Source organism: Carlito syrichta, unplaced genomic scaffold (genome assembly GCF_000164805.1).
Source record: "Carlito syrichta isolate Samal-C Ts95f unplaced genomic scaffold, Tarsius_syrichta-2.0.1 Scaffold315490, whole genome shotgun sequence".
Taxonomy (NCBI): Eukaryota; Metazoa; Chordata; class Mammalia; order Primates; family Tarsiidae; genus Carlito; species Carlito syrichta.
This window is the reverse complement of record NW_007259586.1, coordinates 1239757-1263238: the sequence shown is the minus strand read 5'-3', so window position 1 is coordinate 1263238 and position 23482 is coordinate 1239757. Positions and strand designations below refer to the sequence as shown.

The 23482-nt window shown below is 41.0% G+C and overlaps 1 protein-coding gene across 2 annotated transcripts in view; it reads left to right on the top strand.

The window, feature by feature from the left end:
- The window catches only part of SLC25A26 (solute carrier family 25 member 26), a 148794-nt gene that overhangs the window by 25334 nt on the left and 99978 nt on the right, over positions 1-23482 (top strand). For both annotated transcript variants that reach the window (XM_021706374.1, XM_008072884.1), the window contains 2 exons: positions 19524-19628; positions 21412-21459. In XM_021706374.1, coding sequence (XP_021562049.1) covers positions 19524-19628; positions 21412-21459 — 153 coding nt within the window. The remainder of the gene's footprint in view (positions 1-19523; positions 19629-21411; positions 21460-23482) is intronic.

Below are 23482 nucleotides of genomic sequence, written 5' to 3'. Positions count from 1 at the left end.
AGTCCCATTTGTGCCATTTTTATTAGGAAGTTTGCTGTGCCAAATCTCTAAATCCCTATTTCAATTATTTTACAGCTCAGTTTTCATCACACATAGAAAAAACCTTGTGAGAAGTAGAATCTGTAATTAGATTAAAGGTTGGGGCAGGTTTACTGTAACACTACAGACGCTATAACATTACAGTGGTAGTGACTTTTTTTTTTAAAGGGTTTTAAGATTTGACTTATGTTGTCTTATCCTACTTTTGGCTTAGTTCATGTTGTCAGAAATCAAAGAACACTGAAATTTCTTTGCAGCCGAAAGTAGCCACTGTGAATTTAATGTGTGCGTAGTCACCTATAGATGTCCTCACACACATACATGCTGGTAGATTGTCCTTTCTAAGTGTCCCTTTTAGTCCCATTCTCACTTGGGGTTGAGAAAGCTAGGAAAGAAATTCTGTCACATTTTGCAAATGCTTTTCTGACAGTCTTTAACAGCACTTCTCCAGGTGTTGCCCAAGGAGCACCTACCTCCTTTGGAATCAATTGCTTGGTGGCTGGTTGCAAGTCAAGATTTATAGCACTGTGGATTCTGTATTTTAAACATAATTTATGGATGATTCTGCAACTTTCTGATACTCAAGTACCACTGATGTTGTCCCCTACATAAGAATATTTTAGTAGATGCAAAACACTAGAGTACCACAGGTCGATCAAATGTGTCACTCCGTTAGGTCGATCAAATGTGTCACTCCGTTTGTTCTCCTCAGAGTGACATATTTTAGGCCCACTAGACACTCAAATACACTGGTTATTTTTGAGGGTGACGGTAAAATCAGACATGTAGCTTTGGATTTTACTGATGTTAGAGTGAGTGTTGTGACCTCGCTGTAGTTTTCTCCAAGGCCCATGCAGAGCATTGTAGGTAAAGGCAGCATGTGTTATGGTTTGGCTGCCCTGGTAACTGACAAGACCTCCCTCGGACTATGGTCCATTCGGGTGTCTTGTGGGTATCTGTATGGGTGAGGCGCGTTGTGTTTGTTCTGCTTTCCTACTGAACAGACCATGTGCAGGACTGGCCACGTGGATGCTATGAGGTATTTGTGAGCTGCAGAACACGGTGTACTTGTTACTTATCATTGTGTTTTCCCTAGTGGTGGTATAACCTATTTTCTTTGAAATGCATAGTAGTATTCTTTTTTTTTTTTTGACTTGGAGTCTCACTCTGTCACTCTGACTGGAGTGTAGTGGCATTCTCCTGGCCACCGCAGCCTCAACCCGCTGGCTCCAGCGATCCTTCCACCTCAGCCCTCTGAGTAGCCAGAACTACAGGTGTGCGCTACCATGCCTGGCTAATTTTTGATTTATTGTAGAGACAGGGTCTCGCCAAATTGTCCGAGTGGGTCTCAAACCCGCGGGCTCAGGCAATCCACTGGCCTCAGCCTCCCAAAGTGCTGGGATTACAGGCTGAACCACAAAGCCCAGCATGTAGTGTTCTTCATGTTTTTCACTAGGCTTTTCTAAGAGGAACCATTGAGCAAGATAATAGAGAAAAGGTTTAAAATGTAATTAAACCTTGGTTAATTCTGCTTTCCATGCTTATCAGTTTTTTATTTCATTCACTGTATTCTTTATTGCTATTATCTCAGTTATCAACTCCTTCATTCTTTCCTCTTGTCTCTCTTCATTTCTATTTATTCTCTCTATTAATATCTTGATATCTGAGTTTGTGGTTTGAGACCAGTCATTCTTGGAGCTCTTCATTGTTTGAGTCGCGAAGTTTGTATTCTCAGTAGCTGTCCTCTCAGGGGTCTGTGTGAGACTCATATTTTTCCTTTGGTTTTTCTTCATTTGTTTAGATTTTCCTTCCCTTTTTTAAAACCTCTTCGTTAATTCTGTTGTTCAGTGATGGAAGAATAGCTTTTATTTCTGTTTGCTCAATCTCATATTCTTCCTTATGTAAATCCTTTGGTTTTGTTCAATTCTGAAGCTTGACCGGGGTGGGGGCCTGTGGTTTTTGCAGTTTTGAGATTTTTTTTTTTTTTTTTTGAGTTGGAGTCTCACTCTGTCACCCAGACTGTCGCCCAGCCTCGACCTGCTAGGCTCTGGCGATCCTTCCACCTCAGTCTTTCAAGTGGCTGGAACTACAGACGTGCGCTACCACGCCCGGCTAATTTTTTGATTTATTGTAGAGATGAGGTCTCACTGCCCAGGTGGGTCTCAAACCTGCGGGCTCAGGCAATCCACTCACCTTGGCCTCCCAAAGCTCGGGATTACAGGCTGAGCCACCGAGCCCAGCAGTTTTGAGATTTAATTAAGGGTGGAGCTGTGATTCAGACACTATTTGCAGATCCCAGTATCCAATGACAGGGTTGTGGGTCCCTGTCTGTCCATGCAGTGGGGATGTCTCTTTGCTGCCTGAAAGCAAAATGAGATAAGAAAAGGGAAAAGAATGGAAAAAATGAGGAGGAAGATGAAATGAGAGTAGAGAGCGAAGAGGGAAAACAGACAGGCATACCAACTAACTCATAAACAGAGAAGCAGACAAAGAGAAAAAACAAAAGAGACAAACACATACAGACAATCATACAAACAAACCAACAAGCAACCCCCCCCCGTTGGTGTACTCTCCCTCAAAAATACCCATACATAAACAAGATTCAAAAAACATTAAAATAACAGAAACAAAGCAAATACAAAAACGTAAGCAAAAAAAAAAGAGGGGAAAAAAAGCAAAACCAAAAAACAAACAAGAAGGAAAAAAAAAGACTTGCGCTGTGGTCATTTCTGTAACTCCAGATTCCTCTTGGCTGCTGCCTCCGCCTTAGGGAGTGGAGCAGTTCTGGTCTCTAGCCCCTCAGCATGGTCAGATGCCCCAGGGATTATTGTGGGAGGAGGATGGATCAGATCCAGACTCACCCTACTCGCTGCTCCTGCTGTCAGGTCTCCCACTCAGATCTGATGTGTCTGTGCCTGCTCTAGTGTGGGGGAAGGGCATCTGTCTCTCTGAGTCTGATGAGAGGATAGCTTCTGGGTCCCAAGGCGAAGGCTGGGTGGAGCTGGATGGGGCAATGCAGGTCTTTGCCTGGTCCTGGGACTGAGAAAATGGTGCCCCTCGGCATCTTGTCACCGACGTTGGAGCTTTATTCCAGATTTCCATGACTTGCTTTCTCCACGGTTCCTCCTGCTCACACCTGGTCTGCTGCTGCAAACGATGGCATGGGCTGGGTGCCAGGTGGTGAGGGGCAACTGTTCCCTCCTGCTAACTCTCAAGAGAGCCCCAAAAGCGGCATACGATCTTGCATGCTGGGGTCTCCAATCTCAAGGCGGTGGTAGGTTGCAGTCACCTCCGGAGGAGAGCACCGAGTGCATGAACCCGAGTCTTCCCTCAGACAGACTTTCACTCACCCACTGGCACACACCCACTCATGCAGAGAGTCTTTATGAACACTCGCTTTTGCATACACTCTCACAGTCTGACCTGTTCCGTGCCGTCTTGCCTGGAAGCCAAATGTATTTTATCTTTTGAATTAATCATGGTAGATTTTGAAATAGTAATAAATTAATATAGATTAGCTCACATTTGCAACTGGAATATTTTACCAAGCATGCACAGTTGTATAACTGAATCGTGGGAGATAGGTCGAGTAAAAAATAAGGTTTCTCTGGACCACAGTGAAGAATGGTTATTAGATCAGAAGGAGACTCTGGAATGCTGCAGCTGGAAACTTGTGCCTAAAGATGAGTGGAGCTAGAAGCGTATGGGGATTATCGGAACGCTGGTTGTACAACTAGAAACTGGACAGAGCTGTCAGGAACCTGAGCATACTTAGACAAACACCCCACATTTCGATGCATCTAAGCTGGTGAATGTGCTCAGGGGTCCTTTGACTTTATTTCCCTGTCTCTTTTCAGTGTGTCTGGGAGCCTTTTTTCACTTCATGACATTAAATACACAAGGTAGGCAGACTTTTAAATTCTTTCTTAGAAACCCTAAACCATTATACAAAAAAGGATTTCAATGATATAAAAAATCACCTGTTTTTCATTGCCTTCCTTTTAACCCCTTCCTTTTATATTCTCCTACTTGAATGTCTTTGATTCCTTTTTCATAGGCTGCTTTTGTTCAGCTCATGTTAGTTTCCTCGATCACTTCTGTTCTTATCTGGCAGTGTGGATTTAGGTCTGAAGGCCTTACTGTGTTCCAGTCATTGAGGATAGAATGACAAGATAAGACATTGTCTTTTAGAGGCTTGCTGTCCAGAAATGGAGGTGGACATGTAAGTGCACTAGAGCATTGCGGGTGTTTTAAGAGAAGGAATTGTAGATGATCCCTGACTTACACTGGACTGACTCACAGTTTTTTGGCTTTGTTATGATGGGAAAGCAGTACACATACAGTGGAAACCATACTTCAGATTTCGAATTTTGATCGTTGCCCAGGATAGCAACATGTGGTAAATTCCTCGCTAGCGATGCCGGACAGTGCAGCTCCCAGGAGCCACCCTGAGTGTTTTGAGCCTGCATACAGTGGGCCAGGCTAAGCTGCGATGATGTTCAGGAGGTTGGGCCTATTAAATGCATTTTCGGCTTGCCATATTTTTAAGTCATGATGAGGTTATCAGGACTAACCCTGCTGTTAGTCAGGGAGCATCTTTACAGGGAGGAGTGAGAGCCTGAAGGGAGAGAGTGGTTGGTTTTTCCTGGATTGGGGTGGGTGCTTGTGTGGTGATTCAGGAAAGGTCTCATAGACCAATAGCTCATCTTTGAGCTGTGTTTATTTTTTTTTAATGAATTTTATTATATGTTTAAGGTGTGCAACGTGATGTTATCGGATGCATATAGATAGTAAAATGGTTATTACAGTGAAGCAAATTAACATATCCATCAACTCACAAGTTACTCTTTCTTGTTTCGTTTTGCTTTTGTGGCATGAGTAGTTAAAATCTATTTATTGAGCAGGGATCCCAATTACAGTACAGTTTTATTCCCCTGCGTTTTTAGAATATGATGGTTTGTTAGGTGGGTGGGTAAAGGAGGGCGTTGGAGTCATGAGTGGCTCTTGTACATTTCAGCTTCCAGGTGGTTGAAGCATAGTGTGATGGGTCATCCTGAGGCAAGCGGGGCTGGGAGCTGGAGGGCCTTGCCTGCTGTGGCTGGCTTGTATCCTTTGATGGGCTGAACAGGAATGACATTGACCTGATTGTAGTTTTCAAAAGGTTGTTCAGCAGCTATGTGGAGGTGAGGAGACTAGTACAGTCATCCCCAGGAGAGATCACCAGGGCCTGGCAGAGGGAGAAGTGAGTTCAAGAGAGGTTAAAGAGGTGGAAATGGAGAAAGATGGCTGTTCCATCAGAAGTCCTTCCAGTGACGTTCCTTCAGGTGCTTTTTTCATCACGGATGCCTTTGTTAGTGTGTTGTGTCTTTGTGCATTGCACACCTACTTCAATTCTCCAACAGCGTCTGCTGATCTAAGTTCAGTAAGCACACCTCACATTTCCAGCAGTCCTAGCCACTGAGGCTGAACACATGCAGGGAGGGTGGGGAAGAGGAAGGAGAGAGAGAGTCAGGGCTCGCTCCGGCTGGGCGTTGTCTACACTTGGCAGTGACCTTGCTTGTAGTTACTCAGTGATGGTACGAGTGTGAATGTGCCGGAGAGATTTCTCACGGAGGCTCCCATAAAGCAACATCTTCCTCCACCTGCACTCCACCCCCCCACCCCGGCCCCATGTCTCTATGACTTTCTTTTCTAACACACTTCAGATTGTTTTCTGTTTTATGGACTTTCTTTTCTTTTCCTCATACAATATGCAACAATTAGTTCAGATGGTATTGATTATGATTTAGGAGAGTGTATTTCATTGATTGTATTATTTAATTAGTGGGCAAGAGGGAAGGGAAACTCTGTGTTGGCTTTTTCGTTAAGTGCAGTATCAGTTTATAGAACACAGTAAAGTTCAACTTTGTAGAAATAGTAGGATTTTCATATAGAATGATGAAGCTGAAGAAACCTTTTTATTTTATTTTTTGAGTTGGAGTCTCACTCTGTTGCCCGTTCCTGGCCACGCAGCCTCGACCAGCTGGGCTCCGGTAATCCTTCCACCTAAGCCTTCCAAGTAGCTGGATCTACAGGAGCGCGCTACCACGCCTGGCTAATTTTTTTGATTTATTGTAGAGATGAGGTCTCGCCAAGTTGCCCAGGCGGGTCTCGAACCCGCAGGCTCAGGCAATCCACTCACCTCGGCCTCCCAAAGTGCTGGGATTACAGGCTGAGCCACTGAGCTCCGCCTGAAGAAACCATTTTAAATCAGCAGAGTGTAATTTGGTCAGTTATTGCCACTGTTGTAAATGAAAATACCAAATAAACCCCTCAAAGGACCAAAGTACTGAAGGAAGTTGGGATTAGCCACTTCTGAGACAGCCTGAGCCTTGTTGGTGACAAACTTTTATTTTTAAATATATTGTCTGTTAAGATTAGGGTTCTTGGTGTCATAATGAATTCAGTGCTACTGTCACTAATTTGTTTCGATTTGTGATTTTTCAATATTTGAGTGCCTATTGTGTATCTAACATTATGATAGGTGATAAGAGACACAGAATAAGCAATTATGGGCCATGTGTGGTGGCTCATGCCTATAATCCCAGCACCTTAGAGGGCTGAGGCAGGAGGACCGCTTAAGGCCAGGAATTTGAGACCAGCCCGGGAAATATAGCAAAAACCTGTTTCTACAAAAAAAAAAAAAAAATTTAGCCATGTTCAGTGGTGTGGCCATGTAGTCCTTGCTACTTTGGAGGCTAAGGAGAAGGATCACTTGAGTCCAGGAGTACAAGACTGCAGTGAACTATGATCACACCACTGTACTACAGCCTGGGCAATAGAGTGAGACCCTGTCTGTATTTAAAAAAAAAAAAAAGAGAGCTGGGCTCAGTGGCTCAGCCTGTAATCCCGCGCCTTGGGAGGCTGAGGTGTGTAGGACTACCTGAGCCCGTGGGTTTGAGACCCGCCTGGGCCACTTGGTGAGACCTCATCTCTACAATAAATCAAAAATCAGCTGGGCGTGGTAGCACACGACTGTAGTTCCAGCTACTCGGAAGGCTGAGGCGGAAGGATCGCTGGAGCCCAGCGGGTCAAGGCTGCGGTGGCCGGGAGCGGCCACTGCACTCTAGTCTGGGCGACAGAGTGAGACTCCAACTAAAAAAAAAAAAAAAAAGAGAGAAAAAAAAGAAAATTTTATCCTTGTTTTTGAGGTATGTATAAATAATAAGTTGTATACATTTACTAAATAAGTAGAGAGTATTTTGAGGACCTGTACATAGAAGGCAGCATGGAATGGCCATGGGCTACCAAGTTACACAGTTCAGAGTCAGAGGCTTATCCACACATTTGCTGTGTGTCTGTAGGCCATTTACTTGCCCTCACTGAGCCACTTTTTTCCTCTTCTTGAAAACAGGGTTAATGCTGTCCCACTCACAGTTTTTACAAGGATGAAATAATACAGCACTCATAAAGTGCTTAACCTAACACTGGACACACAAGTGCTCAGTGAACATTCTGGCCCCATTTGACACAAATTGTGTGTAGCACGTTTTTAGAATTTTACACTTTTGGGAGGGATATCAGTTCAGAAGATGAAGAAATTAAAATTCAAAGGAGTTTGCTCAAGGCTTTCTAGCTACTATGGATAAGAAAATACCACTACAGCATGTGAATAGTTAGGCAAATATTTCCCTGTGTACTTTCAGGAGCACCTCTGGCTTTCCATTCATATTTTGAAAATGGTAGAAGTGGAATTAAGAAGTAACACTCCTCATATTTAAACCAGGCATATATTAGTATTACTTGTGTAATAATAAGATTTCAGATCACTCTGGATTCCTTAAAAGAAGAAAAGGTCATGTTCTAAAATTTGCTGTTTACTATGGAGTGCAAAATAATGATGCTCCAAAGGTGTCCTGGTACCCAAAACCTGTGAATGTGTTACCTTACATGATAAGAGGACATGGCAGATACAGTGAAGGATGTTGACAGGGAACGAGTTCTTGGATTTTCCAGTTGGGTCCAGTCTAATCTCCAGGGTCCTGAAATGGAGGTCAGAGAGATTTGAAGCCGCTGTGTGCTGGCTTGAAGATGGAGGAAGGGGCTACAAACCAGGGAATGTAGGTGGCTTCTAGAATAAAGGGAATTGAGGCTCCTTGGAGCCTCCAGAAGGCATGCTGTCTGACTCCTTCATTTTGACTCAGTGAGATCCATTTTGGAGTTCATATCTCCATTTTTTTGTGAGTTTGTTTTTTGGTTTGGGGTCTCACTCTGTTGCATGGGCTGGAGTGCAGTGGCATGATCACAGCTCACCGCAGCCTCAACCTTCTGGGCGCAGGTAGTCTGTTTCAGCTTCCTGAGTAGCTGGGACTACAGGTGGGGACCATGACACCCACCTACTTTTAAAATTTTTTTGTAGGGGCATTATGTTGCCCAGGCTGGCCTGGAACTTCTGGGTTCACGCAGTTTACCTGCTTTGGCCTCTCAGAGTTTAGAATTACAGGCATAAGCCCCTGTGCCTGGCCATACCTCCAGAATTATAGATAATAAACTTATATTGTTTAAGCCACTAAGTGTGTGGTAGTTTGTTACAACAGCAACAGGAAACTAATGCAGCTACCATGACAGTCTCCATTTTCAGATTTTTATAGTGGTAGAAATCTATAAATCCGTGGGACTTTTGTTAGCTCCTGTGAAATCAGGGCTCATTTCTGTTATGGAAAAGTACAAAAGTAAAAAAACCATCGATGGCTTATCTCTTGGGTTATATAAAATTCTGTGAACAGCTTTTACACTTAGGACCTAAAAGTTGATATAATTATTGTTAAGAAGACTTGGTTTTGTTTGTAGACTCAGGGTTATCAAGGACCGTAGTCTTGTCAGGCAGGAGACTAATACCTACAAAGATTTAATGTTTTCACTATAATAACTCTTGGCCATTTGTATAATCAGAAAGATTCTTATAAGGAAGAAAGATTTGATGAATCTATGTCCCAATATAAATGGGTAAAATTTAAACTCTACAGAATGCTTGGTCTATTTTGTCAACAATTGTAATTCCAGTTGTGACCAGAAGATGGCAGATTTGACACACAAATGAACAGTTATAGAAGTTTTTGATTTTAAATGGTAGTGTATAGACAACTTTGTTAGATACAGTGTTCTTAATTGGGAATCTTCTTTCTAAAGAGAATTTTAGGAATTACAAAGAGAATGTGGAATAAAATGTAAGCAAGTAAGCCGTGCATGTCAGAAGTCTTCAGAGTATCATGAGCTTTCTCTTTGACCCTTGTCTTACTAATTTGCCACAGCGATTTTGCTTTGCTAAGTCCATATTGCTTTAAATATGATTAAACTCTAATTGGCTCTGCTCAGCATATTAGTTTTTTTGAATTTATTATAGAGTTGCCTGATGAAATATGAAGAATCAGCTGAAATGAAACCTTGAACCTTTACGTTCATTAGATGTGTATAAATGCAGTATGCCTTCAGTGAAAAATAATTCTGGAGGTAATAAAAGATTTGGGTTTTACCCATACTTCCTGAGCCAAGTCGCCCTCTGACCTTCAGTAATTTCTGTTCTCTCAGGTTGATTTTCACATAAAACGCTGGCATAATTAATTTTAGTATCAGAGGAATGTGTTCAGGTTGTTGATTGAGTTTCTTAGAGAAAAGTCTTAAATCAGGTAATTTTTTTTGAACTATGTTGTAATAGTTGGGAAAAAGCTATAATGTTAATATAAGGGACCATTGATGATTCTCAGTGACTTTGAAGAGCATTTCCAGAGAGAGGACAGGAGTGGGATTGTGAAACGCCAGCAGATGATGCATTGTAGGTCTCGGATTTGCCAGTGAAAAGAACCAGAGGTTGTAGCAGTATCCATCTCTCTCCCCTCCCCTCATTTTACCTAATGTGAGACTGAAGTCTGAAGTTCTCTGTCAGTTTTTCCCTTTCAAACACTTAGTCTTATGATCTATAGTTCTGTAGTCTTGCTTTTTTTTTTTTTTTAAGTCAAGCTTGTACTCTGTTGCCCATGCTGGAGTGCAATGGCATGATCACGGCTCACCGCAGCCTTAAACTTCTGGGTTCAAGTCATCCTCCCGCCTCAGCCTCCGGAGTAACTGGAACTATAGCTGCACGCCACCATACCTGGCTACTTTTTTGATTTTTTTGTAGAGATGAGGTCTTGCTATGTTGCCCAGGCCGGTCTTGAACTCCTGGGCTCAAGCAGTCCTCCCACCTTAGCCTCCCAAAGTGCTGGGATTACAGGCATGGGCCTTGATGCCTGGCTTTTTTTTTTTTTTAAAGGAGTTTGGGTCTCACCACATTGCACAGGCTGGTTTTGAACTCTTCAAGCCATCTTCTTGTCTCAGTCTCCCTCTCAAGTAGGTGGGAATACAAGTGTGTGTGCCTGGCTCTTGTTGTTTTATTTAAGAAATAGTAAAAGGAAACATTCAGCTCTCCGTTGCAGCAGTTAATCAAAAACTTATCAGAAAAGTTTTATTTATGTCAAATAAAAATCTTGGTGGCAGCATCATTTAATCAAAAATTTAATTAAGGCTTCATCATATTTCTGACATGTTTAATTCTAATAAGAGCAGCCTTGCATATTAGTGTTAATAAAAGATGGAGGTAGGCATATCTTTTCTTCATGGAAAACCTTCGTTGTCTTGTTTTTTGATAAAACTTTAACATATGAAGCATTCTTGGGTTTAATGGAAATGCCACCATTCCTGTGTCAGGGATCCACACTGAACCCTAGACTTATGAGGAAAGAATGCTCTGCTGGATGGATTTGCCAAGAGCCCCACAGATGACATTACCTTTATGTCCTTTCATAGAACCACAGTCTTGTTATATGTTTTTGTTCTTGTGCAGCGAAATACTCAGTTGTAGCTCAAATTCAAATCTAAGAAAGATCAGAGTTAATAGAAAACCAGATGGAAGGCGCTAGAGGACCTGGAGGAAACAGAGGCATTACTTTGTCATCTCGTGCCACCTGCTCAAGTCAGGAAGTCATGCAGGGTGCCTGATTGTTTTTATCTGAAAACCTTTTCAAAGTTTTTCTTCTGCTTCTGTATTTTTAAGAAATAAAAATGTAATGTAAGAACATGGAGGGTTATGAAGCATGAAGTTTCATAAATATTTATGCCAAGCCACAGAAGTAGACAATTCCTATTTTCTTGACATATTGGGGTTGTATTTCACTCTTGACCTCTTGAATTGAAAAATTCAAGGAGTTAGTATACCTGTTTCTTTCTTTTTTCATTTCATTAATGAGTTTTAGATGCTGGGAGCTGTCCTGTTAGGTTCATGTAGGTGTCAGTGGACTTTATTTTTTATCCTTGTTTTTGTTTCTAAAAGTTTGTACTCTTATCAAAAGAAACATCATTTATACCCAATTGTAGGCCTCACTGGTAAGCTATTTAATCTGTTTTTGTGGATATATTGTTACTGAATTAAAAATATATGTTATGTTTTCAAGGTTAATAGGTAGGTTTGCATCTAAAAGCATATTTTGAATTCGCTTTTCATTTTATTTTCTCCCTCACTTAAAATCTTTGGTCCACAACAAATACTTTTATCCTTTGCAATTATGTTTAAAAACCTTATGAAGTAGCTGGGCTCGGTGGCTCAGCCTGTAATCCCGTGCCTTGGGAGGCTGAGGTGAGTGAATTGTCTGAGCCCGCGGGTTTGAGACCCACCTGGGCAACTTGGTGAGACCTCATCTCTACAACAAATCAAAAAATTAGCCGGGTGTGGTAGTGTGCGCCTGTAGCTCCAGCTACTTGGAAGGCTGAGGTGGGAGGATCTCCGGAGCCCAGCAGGTCGAGGCTGCAGTGGCCGGGAGCGGCCACTGCACTCCAGTCTGGGCGACACAGTGAGACTCCGGCTCAAAAAAAACCCTTATGAAGTAATAATAAATGTAATTGTAGAGAATTTGCAAAATACAAGTGGGTGGAGAGGAAGAAGCGTGTCACCTGCGGTTCTGCTGTTTTTTGCTAGCCTTTGTGTTGGTTTGTTTTTAGTCTGTGCATATTAGCCCCTAGCATAGTGCCTGTCACTCAGCTGTGACTAAGTAAGTGGTAAATTTAATTAGAGCAAAGAAAAGTTTGGTTAATTTTGACTGGAAAACAATGAGAATTATTTATTTTTCCCAGTCTTTATGTGTAATGAAAAAACACATTAAAAAATTCTAGAGTATTGGTAAAGTAATTTCTGTGGTATTTATTGCTATTATTATTCATTTTTGGTGATTCCTCTCCTTCTGGGTAGTTTCATTTACTTTCTTTTCTGTCTCCCCCACTTCCTCCCAGTTGGGGTCTTACACTTATCTCCCAGGCCAGAATGCAGTGGTGCCATCCCAGTTCACCTCAGTTCACTCCTCCCCACAGTAGCTGGGACTATAGGCGCATCCCACCGTACCTGGTAATTTTTGTTATCTTTTTGTAGAGACAAGGTTTCACTATGTTGCCCAGGGTGATCTTGAACTCCTGGGTTCAGCAGTCTTCTCATCTCAGCCTCCCAAAGCACTGGGATTACAGGTGTGAGCCACCGTCCCTAGCCTTCATTTGCTTTCTACATCAAATAATGCATCAATTGATTCGAGTTGGTGCATACTGTCTTCTTATCCTTAGAGTGCTTGTGGTTTAGTAGAAGAGCAAATTATCTATATATTCAGGCACACACACACACTTTTTTTTTTTTTTTAGTCAGAATCTCACTCTGTTGCCCGGACTGGAGGGTAGTGGCACATCTGCAGGGCTCAGGAGATCCTTCTACTTTAGCCTTCCAAGTAGCTGGAACTACAGCTGTGTACCACTGCCTCCAGCAAATAATGTACTTTTAAAACCATATGGTGTAAGTTAATAAGTAAAAAAATGTCAGATAGCTTATTTGGTAATTAATAAGGAAGGAATCTTTTGAGGTAGAGAAGGTATAACTGCAGAAAATAGAGAATTATAGAAATAAAGACTTAAAGGATATCGTAAAGATTGCTAGTCCAAGTCAAGTAAGAAAAATTATACAATATGCATATAATTGTATAATTACATATATTTATTTGTCAATGAAAAAGAAATTGACTAAAATTTTAAAAAATATTAGACCCTGAAGGCAAGGGGAATACTTGAGTGTTCACTTACAGAACTGGGGCCGCTGTCTAGGTCTCAAGACCCTCAGCCAGACCACCGCATGTTCCTTTCTGGAGTTGAGCCCTGAGTGAAAGATTCGGTGTAGATGCAGGAATGGCCCCTGAGGCAGAATGGTGGCCTGGGCGAAGAGAGGTCATCACAGCCAGATAGGTGTGGGCAGGGCTCCTGACTCTGCCTTTATTCGTTGCCTCTGGTCTTTATATACTGAGGGGGGCTAAAAAACACTAGAATTTATTTATAAACATTGTGTTTTTATTCTTCCATGTTTAAACTCAGTTGCCTTCAAAGTGCTCTCTGTTGGATACAATACATTTATCAAGACTTTTTTCCACTGCTCAGTGCAGTTTTTGAACTCATCAGTTTTGATGCTTTTTAGTGCTTTTGCTGTTTTTTATTTCACTTCTTCTACATCAGCAAAATGATTTCCTTTAAGGAATTTTTCATCTCGAGAATCAAAAAAAACATAAGTTGCTCGGAGTGAGGTAGGATATGGGGGTCATGCTGTTTTGGGTCAAAAACTGCTAAACGCTCAGCATGGTGTGGGCGGGTGCATTATCAGGGTGGAAGAACCAGCCACCTGTTTACGAAACATCCTGAGTTGTGGCAAACAGGCGACTTTACGGTCATCATAAATAAAACTAGACAATTCCCTCACCTTGCGGTCCTCTTTAGCTACGAACCATCTCTCCTAACTCCCTAGTCATCTTCCTTGAGCAATGGTGTACACTTGCTCATCTCATATCTCAATCCCTTGTGAATTCACTGTAGTGGAAGCCCTGCCACTGCAATTCTGTAGGAACAATTCTGGTGAACTCCGTGAATCCTCACATGTGCACTGCTGGGGACTCTTGATGCATTGCTTTGCACATCTCCATTTGAGACTTCTGGCCCCTTGAATACCAAGTAGGGTTCTCGGTTGCTTGTGATAGAGAGTGGTCCTGGCCAATCTACAAAAGAAGATTCTTTTTTTAGAAGGCTGGCAGGCTCTGTGGCCTTCTACTTCTCCTTTGCCAACAGAATACTGATGTGGTTTGGGTGGCAGCGTTCCTGACCCTTTGTTAGATCTGCTTATTCTCAGCCCTAACAAGGAGTGGCTGCGTCACACAGTTCTGGGCAACACGTGCAAGGAAATGTCTCCTGGGGGGAGTCTGAGAAAAAAAAGGAGGCCTTTGTTTCTTGCCTTAGACCGGCTGTGTGATGAGGAGATGCTGGAGGATGTAAGAACCATCTTTTATCTGTGAGGCAGCAAGCCTAAGGATGAGAAACCAATACGCTAGGGCGGCAGGGCAGGAACCTAGGTTCTCATTCACTTTGTTGAGGTTCTGCACTAACAGTTGAACTGCCTATCACCAAACAGCTTGTGAAATGACATAATTAAATGCCATTTATAGTCATGGTTCTGATACTTGCATCCAAGAAAGCAGTTACTCCTGTGACTGACTCAGAACACTCTGTGATGGCTCTTAGAATACTGGCGGAGTAGATGGAGCATGAGGCTTGGGAAATGAATGAGAAGGGAGGTTGCGGCAGGAACCACCGCCAGGCCTGCTCCCGAGGAAAAGAGTGTTTTGGGTGTTGTCTTGGGCACTACCCACTGGGCCTCCCAGAACACTGGCCCCTGGAGGCCTCCACTGTTGGATGCTGCAGCTATGAATGAGTGTGAAACTCTCCCAGTTGTTCCAGAACAGCTCTGTCCAACGGAAATATAATGTAAGACACAGATAATTTTATATTCCCCCCCCTTTTTTTTAAGTTGGAGTCTCATTCTGTCGCCCAGGCTGTAGTGCAGTGGTGTGCTCACAGCCACTGCAGTCTTGACCTCTGGGCTCTAGCGATCCCTCTGCTTCAGCCTTCCAAGTAGCCAGAACTATAGGCGTGCGCTACCACATCTTGCTAATTTTTAATTTATTGTAGAGGTGAGGTCTCACCAAGGTGCCCAGGCTGTTCTCGAACCCATGGGCTCAGGCAATCCTCTCACCTCAGCCTCCCAAAGTACTGGGATTACAGGCTTGAGCCATCGCGCCTGGCCTAATTTTATATTTCTTAGCAGCCACATTAACAAAGGTAAAAAACAACTGCTGGGATGAATTATAATAGCATGTCTTAGTAAACCAAACATATCCATAATATTTACATTTCAGTGTGTGATCAATATAAAATAATTATCAATGATACATTTTACATTATTTTCTCATACCAAGTTTTCTTTTTTTTTTTTTTTTTTGAGTTGATGTCTCACTCTGTTGCTCAGACTGGAGTGCAGTGGCCGCTCCCAGCCACCGCAGCCTCGACCTGCTGCGCTCCAGCGATCCTTCTGCCTCAGCCTTCCAAGTAGCCGGAATTATAGGCATGCGCTACCACGCCCAGCTGATTTTTTGATTTATTGTAGAGATGAGGTCTTGCTGCCCAGGCGGGTCTCAAATCCACGAGCTCAGGCAATCCACTCACCTCAGCCTCCCAAAGGCACGGGATTACAGGCTGAGCCACCAAGCCCGGCTCCAAGTTTTCAAAATCTGGTATGTCTTTTGCACTTACAGCACATCCCAATTGTACCAGCCACTTCTCAAGTGCTCTGTGGCCTTCTGTGGCTGGTGGCCTGTGTATTGGTCAGCATAGCTCTAGAACCAGATCCCTGGGCAGGAGTTAGATTACCAAACCCAACTCCCCTGACTGTGGCTGTGGCCCTCCTGCTGGGGAAAGGAGGGAACAGACTGACTCCCTTTGCTTTCCCTAACTGGAAGTCCCTTATGCAAGAGAGTGGAAAACCAGAGAAGGCAGGCGTTCTCTAGAGCAGTACACCCCTGTCCTCCTCTCTGGTGTCTCTGGCCAGCTCTTCTCTGTTGCCTGCTCTTCAAAAATCCATGTTCTCGGTCTTCCATTCTGGGCCTTTTGCTCTTTTTTTGCTCTATCTTTGGGTGCTCTAGTCTGTTCTTTAGGCTTCAGCCATCACTGTATGCTGATGATTTCCCCATCTCTATTTCTAGCCCTGTTTATTCTAGTTTTATAACCATATGTTTGTTTCTTGGCTGGCCCTCGCTCTGTACATGTCCCATAGACATCTACTCGGCATTTCCTAGTAACTTACTATCTTCCTTCTAAACCTGCTCTTTCTCTTCTGACCCCAGTCTCATGTAACGGGGCCACCATATACCCATCATCCAAACCAGAAATTTAGGAACATCTTACTCTTACCCCACTTCCTCACTCCTAACCTCTTATTGGTTACCAGGTCTGGTGCATTTTTCCTCCTAACTCTTCCCTCAAATTTGACCCTTCTCTGAGCCATATTCATTTCCTGGCATTTTTTTATAGAACTGTTGAAGCAGTCTCACAGCCCAACTCCTGCCTTCTGGCTTATCTTTCATCCTTTGCTTCTTACCTTTCTCTCCTCCCCATTCTCCAGTTATTCTGTCCATTGCAACCAGAGTGATCTCCCTAAGCACAACACATTATCCTTCCTCTGCGTGAATTTTTTCACTTGCTCCTGTTGTCTGTGGAATAAAGTCCCAGCTCCCTAACTTGGCATACGAATCCTCGTCTGTGTATCCAGTCTTACTTGTCTCTCCTTACCTAGCACGCGATGCTTTGGTGATATTGGAATAGTGTGAGTGGCTGTCAATTGAGTGTTGAGATGGGCTGGCACTATTCCCTCTGAGCACCCTGCTGTTGTATTTATGTGCTTTCCTTTTATTGTTTCCTCTCCCCACTGTGCCCTTTCCACCTTGCTTGTCAGCTCATTCTGGCTCATCTGGAAGGTCCTATGAAGGCATAATAATCCTTGGCAGTTTCCTTGTGTCTGTATATTGGACTAAGTACCTCTCCTTCCCATTTCCCATGGTCATTGTCTGTCTCTCTCTCTCTTTCTCTCTTTCTTTTTGCTGTATATTATCAAAATTATCTGTACGTATCTGTGGGTTCTGAGGGGGCCAGGGCACATCTTATTCATCTTTACCATGGAGTATCTTGGGTATATCTGGCTCAGTATATTTTTCTTGAACTGAATTAGGTAGGTTTGAAGGGAGGGAGATGGGTGGAAAAATATGTTGGTCCTGATTGCAGACATTTTTTACAAATAGTAAGCATTCAGATGTTCAATGGATGAAGAAATGGAAATCATTTTTTTGGTAAAAGTTGTCAGTTTTGGTAGAAAAATAACTTCGAGTAGTGAACCTTTTGTTACCAAAACCGTATCTGTTGTTGTAGTACATAAGCATTCAAATGTTCAATGGATGAAGAAATGGAAATCGGATTTTTTTTGGGTAAAAGTTGTCAGTTTTGGTAGAAAAATAACTTCAAGTAATGAACCTTTTGCTATCAAAACCATATCTGTTGTTGTAGTACATTAACATAATGTATTGTTATTTCGTAGTTCTTAGAATTGTTATGGCCATGTTCACTGACGTCACGATATCTAAAATCATAGCACATGTCATCTTTGTCCCTTGTATCTTGGGATGCTGGGGCTTACATCTAGTCTTTGCCTACTGTGCTCTCGCCAAGGCTAATACCAAAGAACTTGCCAGTGTTTATATCTAGAGCAGGGATTGGCAAGCTGCTGCCTGTTTTTGTAAATAAAGTTTTATTGGAACACAACCAAACCATTCATTTACATGATTATCTATGTGACTTGCAAACCGTAAAATATTTCCTGTTTGGTCTTTTACATCAAAAGTTTGTTGAGCAGGGCTCAGTGGCTCATACCAGTAATCCCAGCATTTTGGCAGAAGCAAGAGGATTGCCTGAGCTCAGGGATTTGAGACCAGCCTGGGCAACTTGGCAAGATCTCGTCTCTAAAAATAAATCAATAAAAATTAGCTGGACGTGGTGATATATACCTTGAGTTCCAGCTACTTAGAAAGCTGAGGTGGAAGGATCGCCTGATCCCAGCAGGTTGAGGCTGTGGTGGCTGTTAGTGTGCCAGTGCACTCTAGTCTAGATGAAAAAGTAAGACTCTGACTCAAAAAATAAAAAATAAAAAAATAAAATTAGCCAAGTGTGTTGGTACACAGCTGTGGTTCCAGCTACTTAGAAGGCTGAGGTGGGAGGATCGCCTAAGCCCAGGAGGTTGAGGCTGTGGTAGTTGTGAGCATGCCACTGCATTCTATCCTGTGCAACAGTAAGACTCCGACTCCAAAAAAAAAAAAGAGTTTGCTGTACCTTGCCTTAGAGCCACTTAATTTTGGAAAGACAAAACCTTACGCAATATCCAAATTAAGTAGTAATTTCAGACTAGAAATTAGGAGAATACAGATAGAAAAGGACAGACCTCTTTGAGTTTGTGTACTCTGTTGTGGGTTAGTTTTGTAAAATTTCTTGTTTTTCCATTCTGTTATATGTGTTATTGAAGAAAATTGTCCACATTTCCTACTGTAAACATATAAAATATATTTTATATAAAACCTATTTGTTTAGATCTAAAAGTCTTAAAGTCAGTCTCCTCAATCTTATGCAAAAAATTGAACACTAAAGTTGTATATGTAAAATCTAAGCCGCAGAAAATTTTGTATTTTTGGCAGACTTCTTAGTACATAGCAAGAGTTTCATTAAAATGGGTTAAAATATCAATTTATTTATCTCCTTTGCTGTACTTTACCACCATTTCCCCTGCCTTGCCTTCTGTCCTGTGGACAGAATTCCTTCGGGTTTGACCAAATCTTGATTGTTACTATTTCTGAAAATAGACCACCTTTACAGTGTGAAGGTAAAATCCTGGCAGTGTGAGGTAACATATACCTTATCCTGGCATATTCCCAAGGGTGATAGTAAAAGTACTTGACTGGTATGGTGTACCTGTGGGCCAGTCAAGACCCATGTCAACTGGAATGCTGGAGCAGAATGCAGGGATGCCAGGAGTCCCTCCTCAGTTGCCGCATGGTGGAGAGTCTAGAGAGCTGGGGACAGAGTTGGGTGGAAGGATCAGGGTACCAGCTGATGATTCACCCTTGTCTCTACTGATGTAAGTGTTACTTCCAGGAAAGCAAAGGTCCTGTGTTCATTCTTTCATCACATGTGTTTGAAATGTCTGTCATGTGCCAGATGCCGTTCTAGGTATTGCAGATTCAAAAATGAGAAGATGTGCTTCTTGACATTGATAACATTACATTGTCATATAATATAGACAGATGTGCAGGAGGTTCTATACAGGTCAAGAACAGAAAGGTCCTGGGCTGATGAAACAATGCACATTCTTTAAGGGTCCAAGTGTTTTAGGTTAAAAAAACAAAACTTTTTGACATATTGCACTAAGCCTGTATATATATGTTTTTACTATAATTTTTGCTTAAGAAAAAAATTTCAATTTTGTAGCAGTTATTTCCTTTTTAGGATATAATTAAATGTATATATTTTAGGTTGCTTGCCTGATTCGAGTTCCATCTGAAGTGGTTAAGCAAAGGGCACAGGTATCTGCTTCTTCGACAACATTTCAGATTTTCTCTAACATCTTATATGAAGAGGTGAGATGTGTTTTTTAAGCTCTTTTTTTTCTTCATTGAGAAAGATTTTGTAGTAGCTAATATCAGCACTGTGGCTCTCATCCCAAGAGCCTTTGAGAAAGCTTAAGAGCTAAATGTAATGTCCATGTATAGTAACTGTTTTGCTAAGATTATCTTGTCTTTGTATTTTGACTTTTTTTTTTTCAAATTTCTAAACGCATGTTGAGTGTCACTGCTGTATATGTGTCCTGAATTATGATCTTTTTGCATTTCTTTGGAATCAGATGTGGAACAAATTATAAGTATGTCAAATGGATAAAGACATTATATTAAAATATCACTACGGTATTGGAGGGCCAATGGAAGAGAAATATAGTAATGGATGAATAATAGTGACCAGTGTCGTAATATGTATATCAAAGTGTAGCTGCTCTTTTACTGATTAGCTTTAAACTGTGGGTCAGAATTTATTCTTCCTGGTCATGTGACTAAGGAGTATTAGCTGCTTTCCTTTATAGTTTTTAACAGAAGCTTTTTTTTTTTTTTTTTTTGAGTTAGGGTTTCACTCACACCAGGCTGGAGTGCAGTGGCATGATCACAAAGATCATGGTTACAGCAGCTTTGATCTCCTGGGCTCAGGTGATCCTTCCACCTCACTATCCTGTGTAGCTGGGACTACAGGTGTGTGCCACACACCTGGCTAATTTTTTAAAAACTTTTTGGAGAGACGAGGTTTTGCTATGTTGCCCAGGCTGGTCTTGAACTCCTGGGCTCAAGCAGTCCACCTGCTTTGGCCTTCCAAAGTGGTGGGATTACAGGTGTGATCCCCCATGCCTGGCCTCCTTTTTATTTTTATTTTTTGAGTTGGAGTCTCTGTTGCCCAGACTGGAGTGCAGTGGCATGCTCCTGGCCACCACAGCCTCTACCTGCTGGGCTCCAGCAATCCTTCCGTCTCAGCCTTCCAAGTAGTTGGAACTACAGGCATGCATTACCATGCCCGGCTAATTTTTTTGATTTATTGTAGAGATGAGGTCTTGCCAAGTTGCCCGGGTGAGTCTCGAACCCGCAGGCTCAGGCAATCCACCCGCCTCGGCCTCCCAAAGTGCCGGGATTACAGGCTGAGTCAACGAGCCCGGCTTTTTTTTTTTTTTAATGGGAATTTATAACATGAACATTTTAGTGAATCTCAGTTTTAGAAAAGTTATTCTTAATGATCTCTCACCTAAGTGAGGAGACATCAAATAGCTTATCAAATATTGTGTAAATGAGATCAAATGTTGTACAAATGAGATCAATCTAGTACATGTTTCCCATTGAACCATGTGAATGGTGAAATAAATAAATCAAAGTTTGTCCAGAAATATTAGCCATTACTTTATTGAGAAATTATTAATGAATTTCTGATATTTGAAGCTATGAAATATAATTCTGTTTTTATATGAAAGGATATAATTGGCTTTTGTATGCATTGTCTTTGAAAATATATTTAAAGCATCTTGAATGTTCTTTTCAAGAAAAGAAGTGTTATAGCAGTTAAATGCTATGTAATATTTATTATTTAGTAGAATAATAGCAACTAAAACTAAAATTAATACATAACCAGTTTTAGGGTTAGAGGTGTTCCAAAGGGAGCTAACCTGAGCTTTATATACCTTACATTAGTTTAAAACCTTTAACCTCTTATAGCCCTATGGTAATTGTGAGTTTTTTAGAAATTAAACTTGAAAGCAGGTGTTTCTTCTGTATGTAGACTGTCTTTCAGAAATCTTTTCTTTCTGAGCTCTCAGCTCTGTGTTTGTTTCAGGGCATCCAAGGGTTGTATCGAGGCTATAAAAGCACAGTTTTAAGAGAGGTAAGTCACTTAATTTCCAATATTGAAGTACCAAAAGAATGTTGTGCTTTGTTCAGTACACTTATGCTTCTTAACAATCAGAAATCAATTTGGAGAAACTTGGTTTAAAAAATCAAAAGGGGAAATTGTGGTCAGTCTTTTAACTGTATAGTTTTATCTCAGTTTTTACATCTAAAAGACAGGATAGAATGGGCTTGCTGGAAGAGCAGTCTTAGTGCTCAGAATGACCCATCATGTAAACTCCTTATTCTAGGGTGGGTAACTGACTCTTATAGCTGAGACATTAAGGAGTAAAAACTAAGGGTAAGATACCAAGTTAATTACCATACTAAGGAGAATTAATGAAAAAAGAAACACTCTAGGAGACAAATATCTCAAAAATCTCTATCAGCTCTTGACTTCCTGATAACAAAATATGAGCTGGAAAGTTGAGTCTGGACTGGAGTCCTGGTAGTGCAGGTGCCTTGCAGGTCATTGTGCCCCAGAGAAAGCTACTTTACTTCGCTTCGTCTTCTAACTCAAAATTTCTATGACATGGGAAATTTTCTTTTGCTTTGCTTTGTTTTGTTTTGCTTCATTGAAAAAGCAAAATGTCACCATCAATAAGTGATTCAGCATATGACTGCAAGAAGCATGTTTTAATCTTTGCCTCACATAGGAAAGACTCTTTTGAAGATCAAAAATTGTTTTTTAGGTAAGTCAGGTATAAGATAAGTCTTTGGTTTCAGACATCATTTTCTATGAAAGAAAACACAAGTAAAAAACTGCTTGCATCTGCTCTACATCTGTGTTTTCTAATACATATATTTAAATACACTAATATATATATTTAAATAAATATTGCCATAATTGGCAGAATATTGGAATTCTTTGAAATCCCTCTTTTTATCCCCAGATGGTTTTTTGTTTTGTTTTTAACTACCAGTTACACTCTTCTTTTTCATACCTCAATACTGTTGCATGTGTTTTAAAGCTTTGGTTTCCACAAGACATCAGCCTAGTTGGTGTAGGTCTTTGAAGAACTTCCTTGAAGGTAAACTGAATGCTTCCAAATTAGTTATTTGTGTGAAGATGACTTCTGCCTTTCATAAATATCACCCATACTATGTCTTCACTCTGTACTTATTTTCTGACTCACTAAACATGTGTTACTCAGATTTTACCTGGGTGCAGGAAAAAGAAGGGTAATAAATCCTTTTTATTTTTCTGAGAGATGCTGAATAAATGAATATATTTATATGCCAGAGAATACTGGTTTTGCATACATATGATAAAACACATGGTTACAACTGCATCCTATTCTTTTAAAAATTTGTTTTGACATATGTCATGCTAGTAATTAATTTCTAGGTTGCAATCCTCACAAATAGCATGACCTCACTGAGATGACTTTGTTTACTCAAAATGGCAGTACATTGTTGGAAATTTAATTGGGGTCTTCTGCATTATGCGTATTCATAAAAGATCCTTCAGAATTGATTTTAGTTGAAGTATTGCTTTTGTACAGATTCTCTGATAGAATAAGAGAAGAAGAATTGCTGAATGAAACATGGCTTCTTTTCAAAATGAGAAAAATAAGAAGTGATATATCTGCTTTAAGCGAAAATTTTGCATTATAAATAGTTTCGATTCTTACATTATTCTGACACCAATATAAAATCTTTTTGCCAAGAGCTTGTTTGATTGTTTCAATAAGAAAATACATTGGAGCCTTAGTGAGAATCACTAGGATACTTATCATTTATTCTGTGTACAATTTTTTCTTTAAAATAGTCTTATCTCCCTAGCAGTTGCCCATTAGAATGAGATTGAAGTTTGAATCCATGCATTATAAGATAGATTATGTGCACTTTTTAGATTTTTGTGACTGTTAGCACATTTTTTTTTTTTTTACTGCATTTGTTGTTTGTGGAGATTGCATGCTCTCTGAAATTATTTTTGTTACTGTGGGTTTTAGATTGAGTCTAAGCAAGGTCAACAGATTATACTACTTATCTTATCCTTTCTTTTTTTTTTTGAGTTG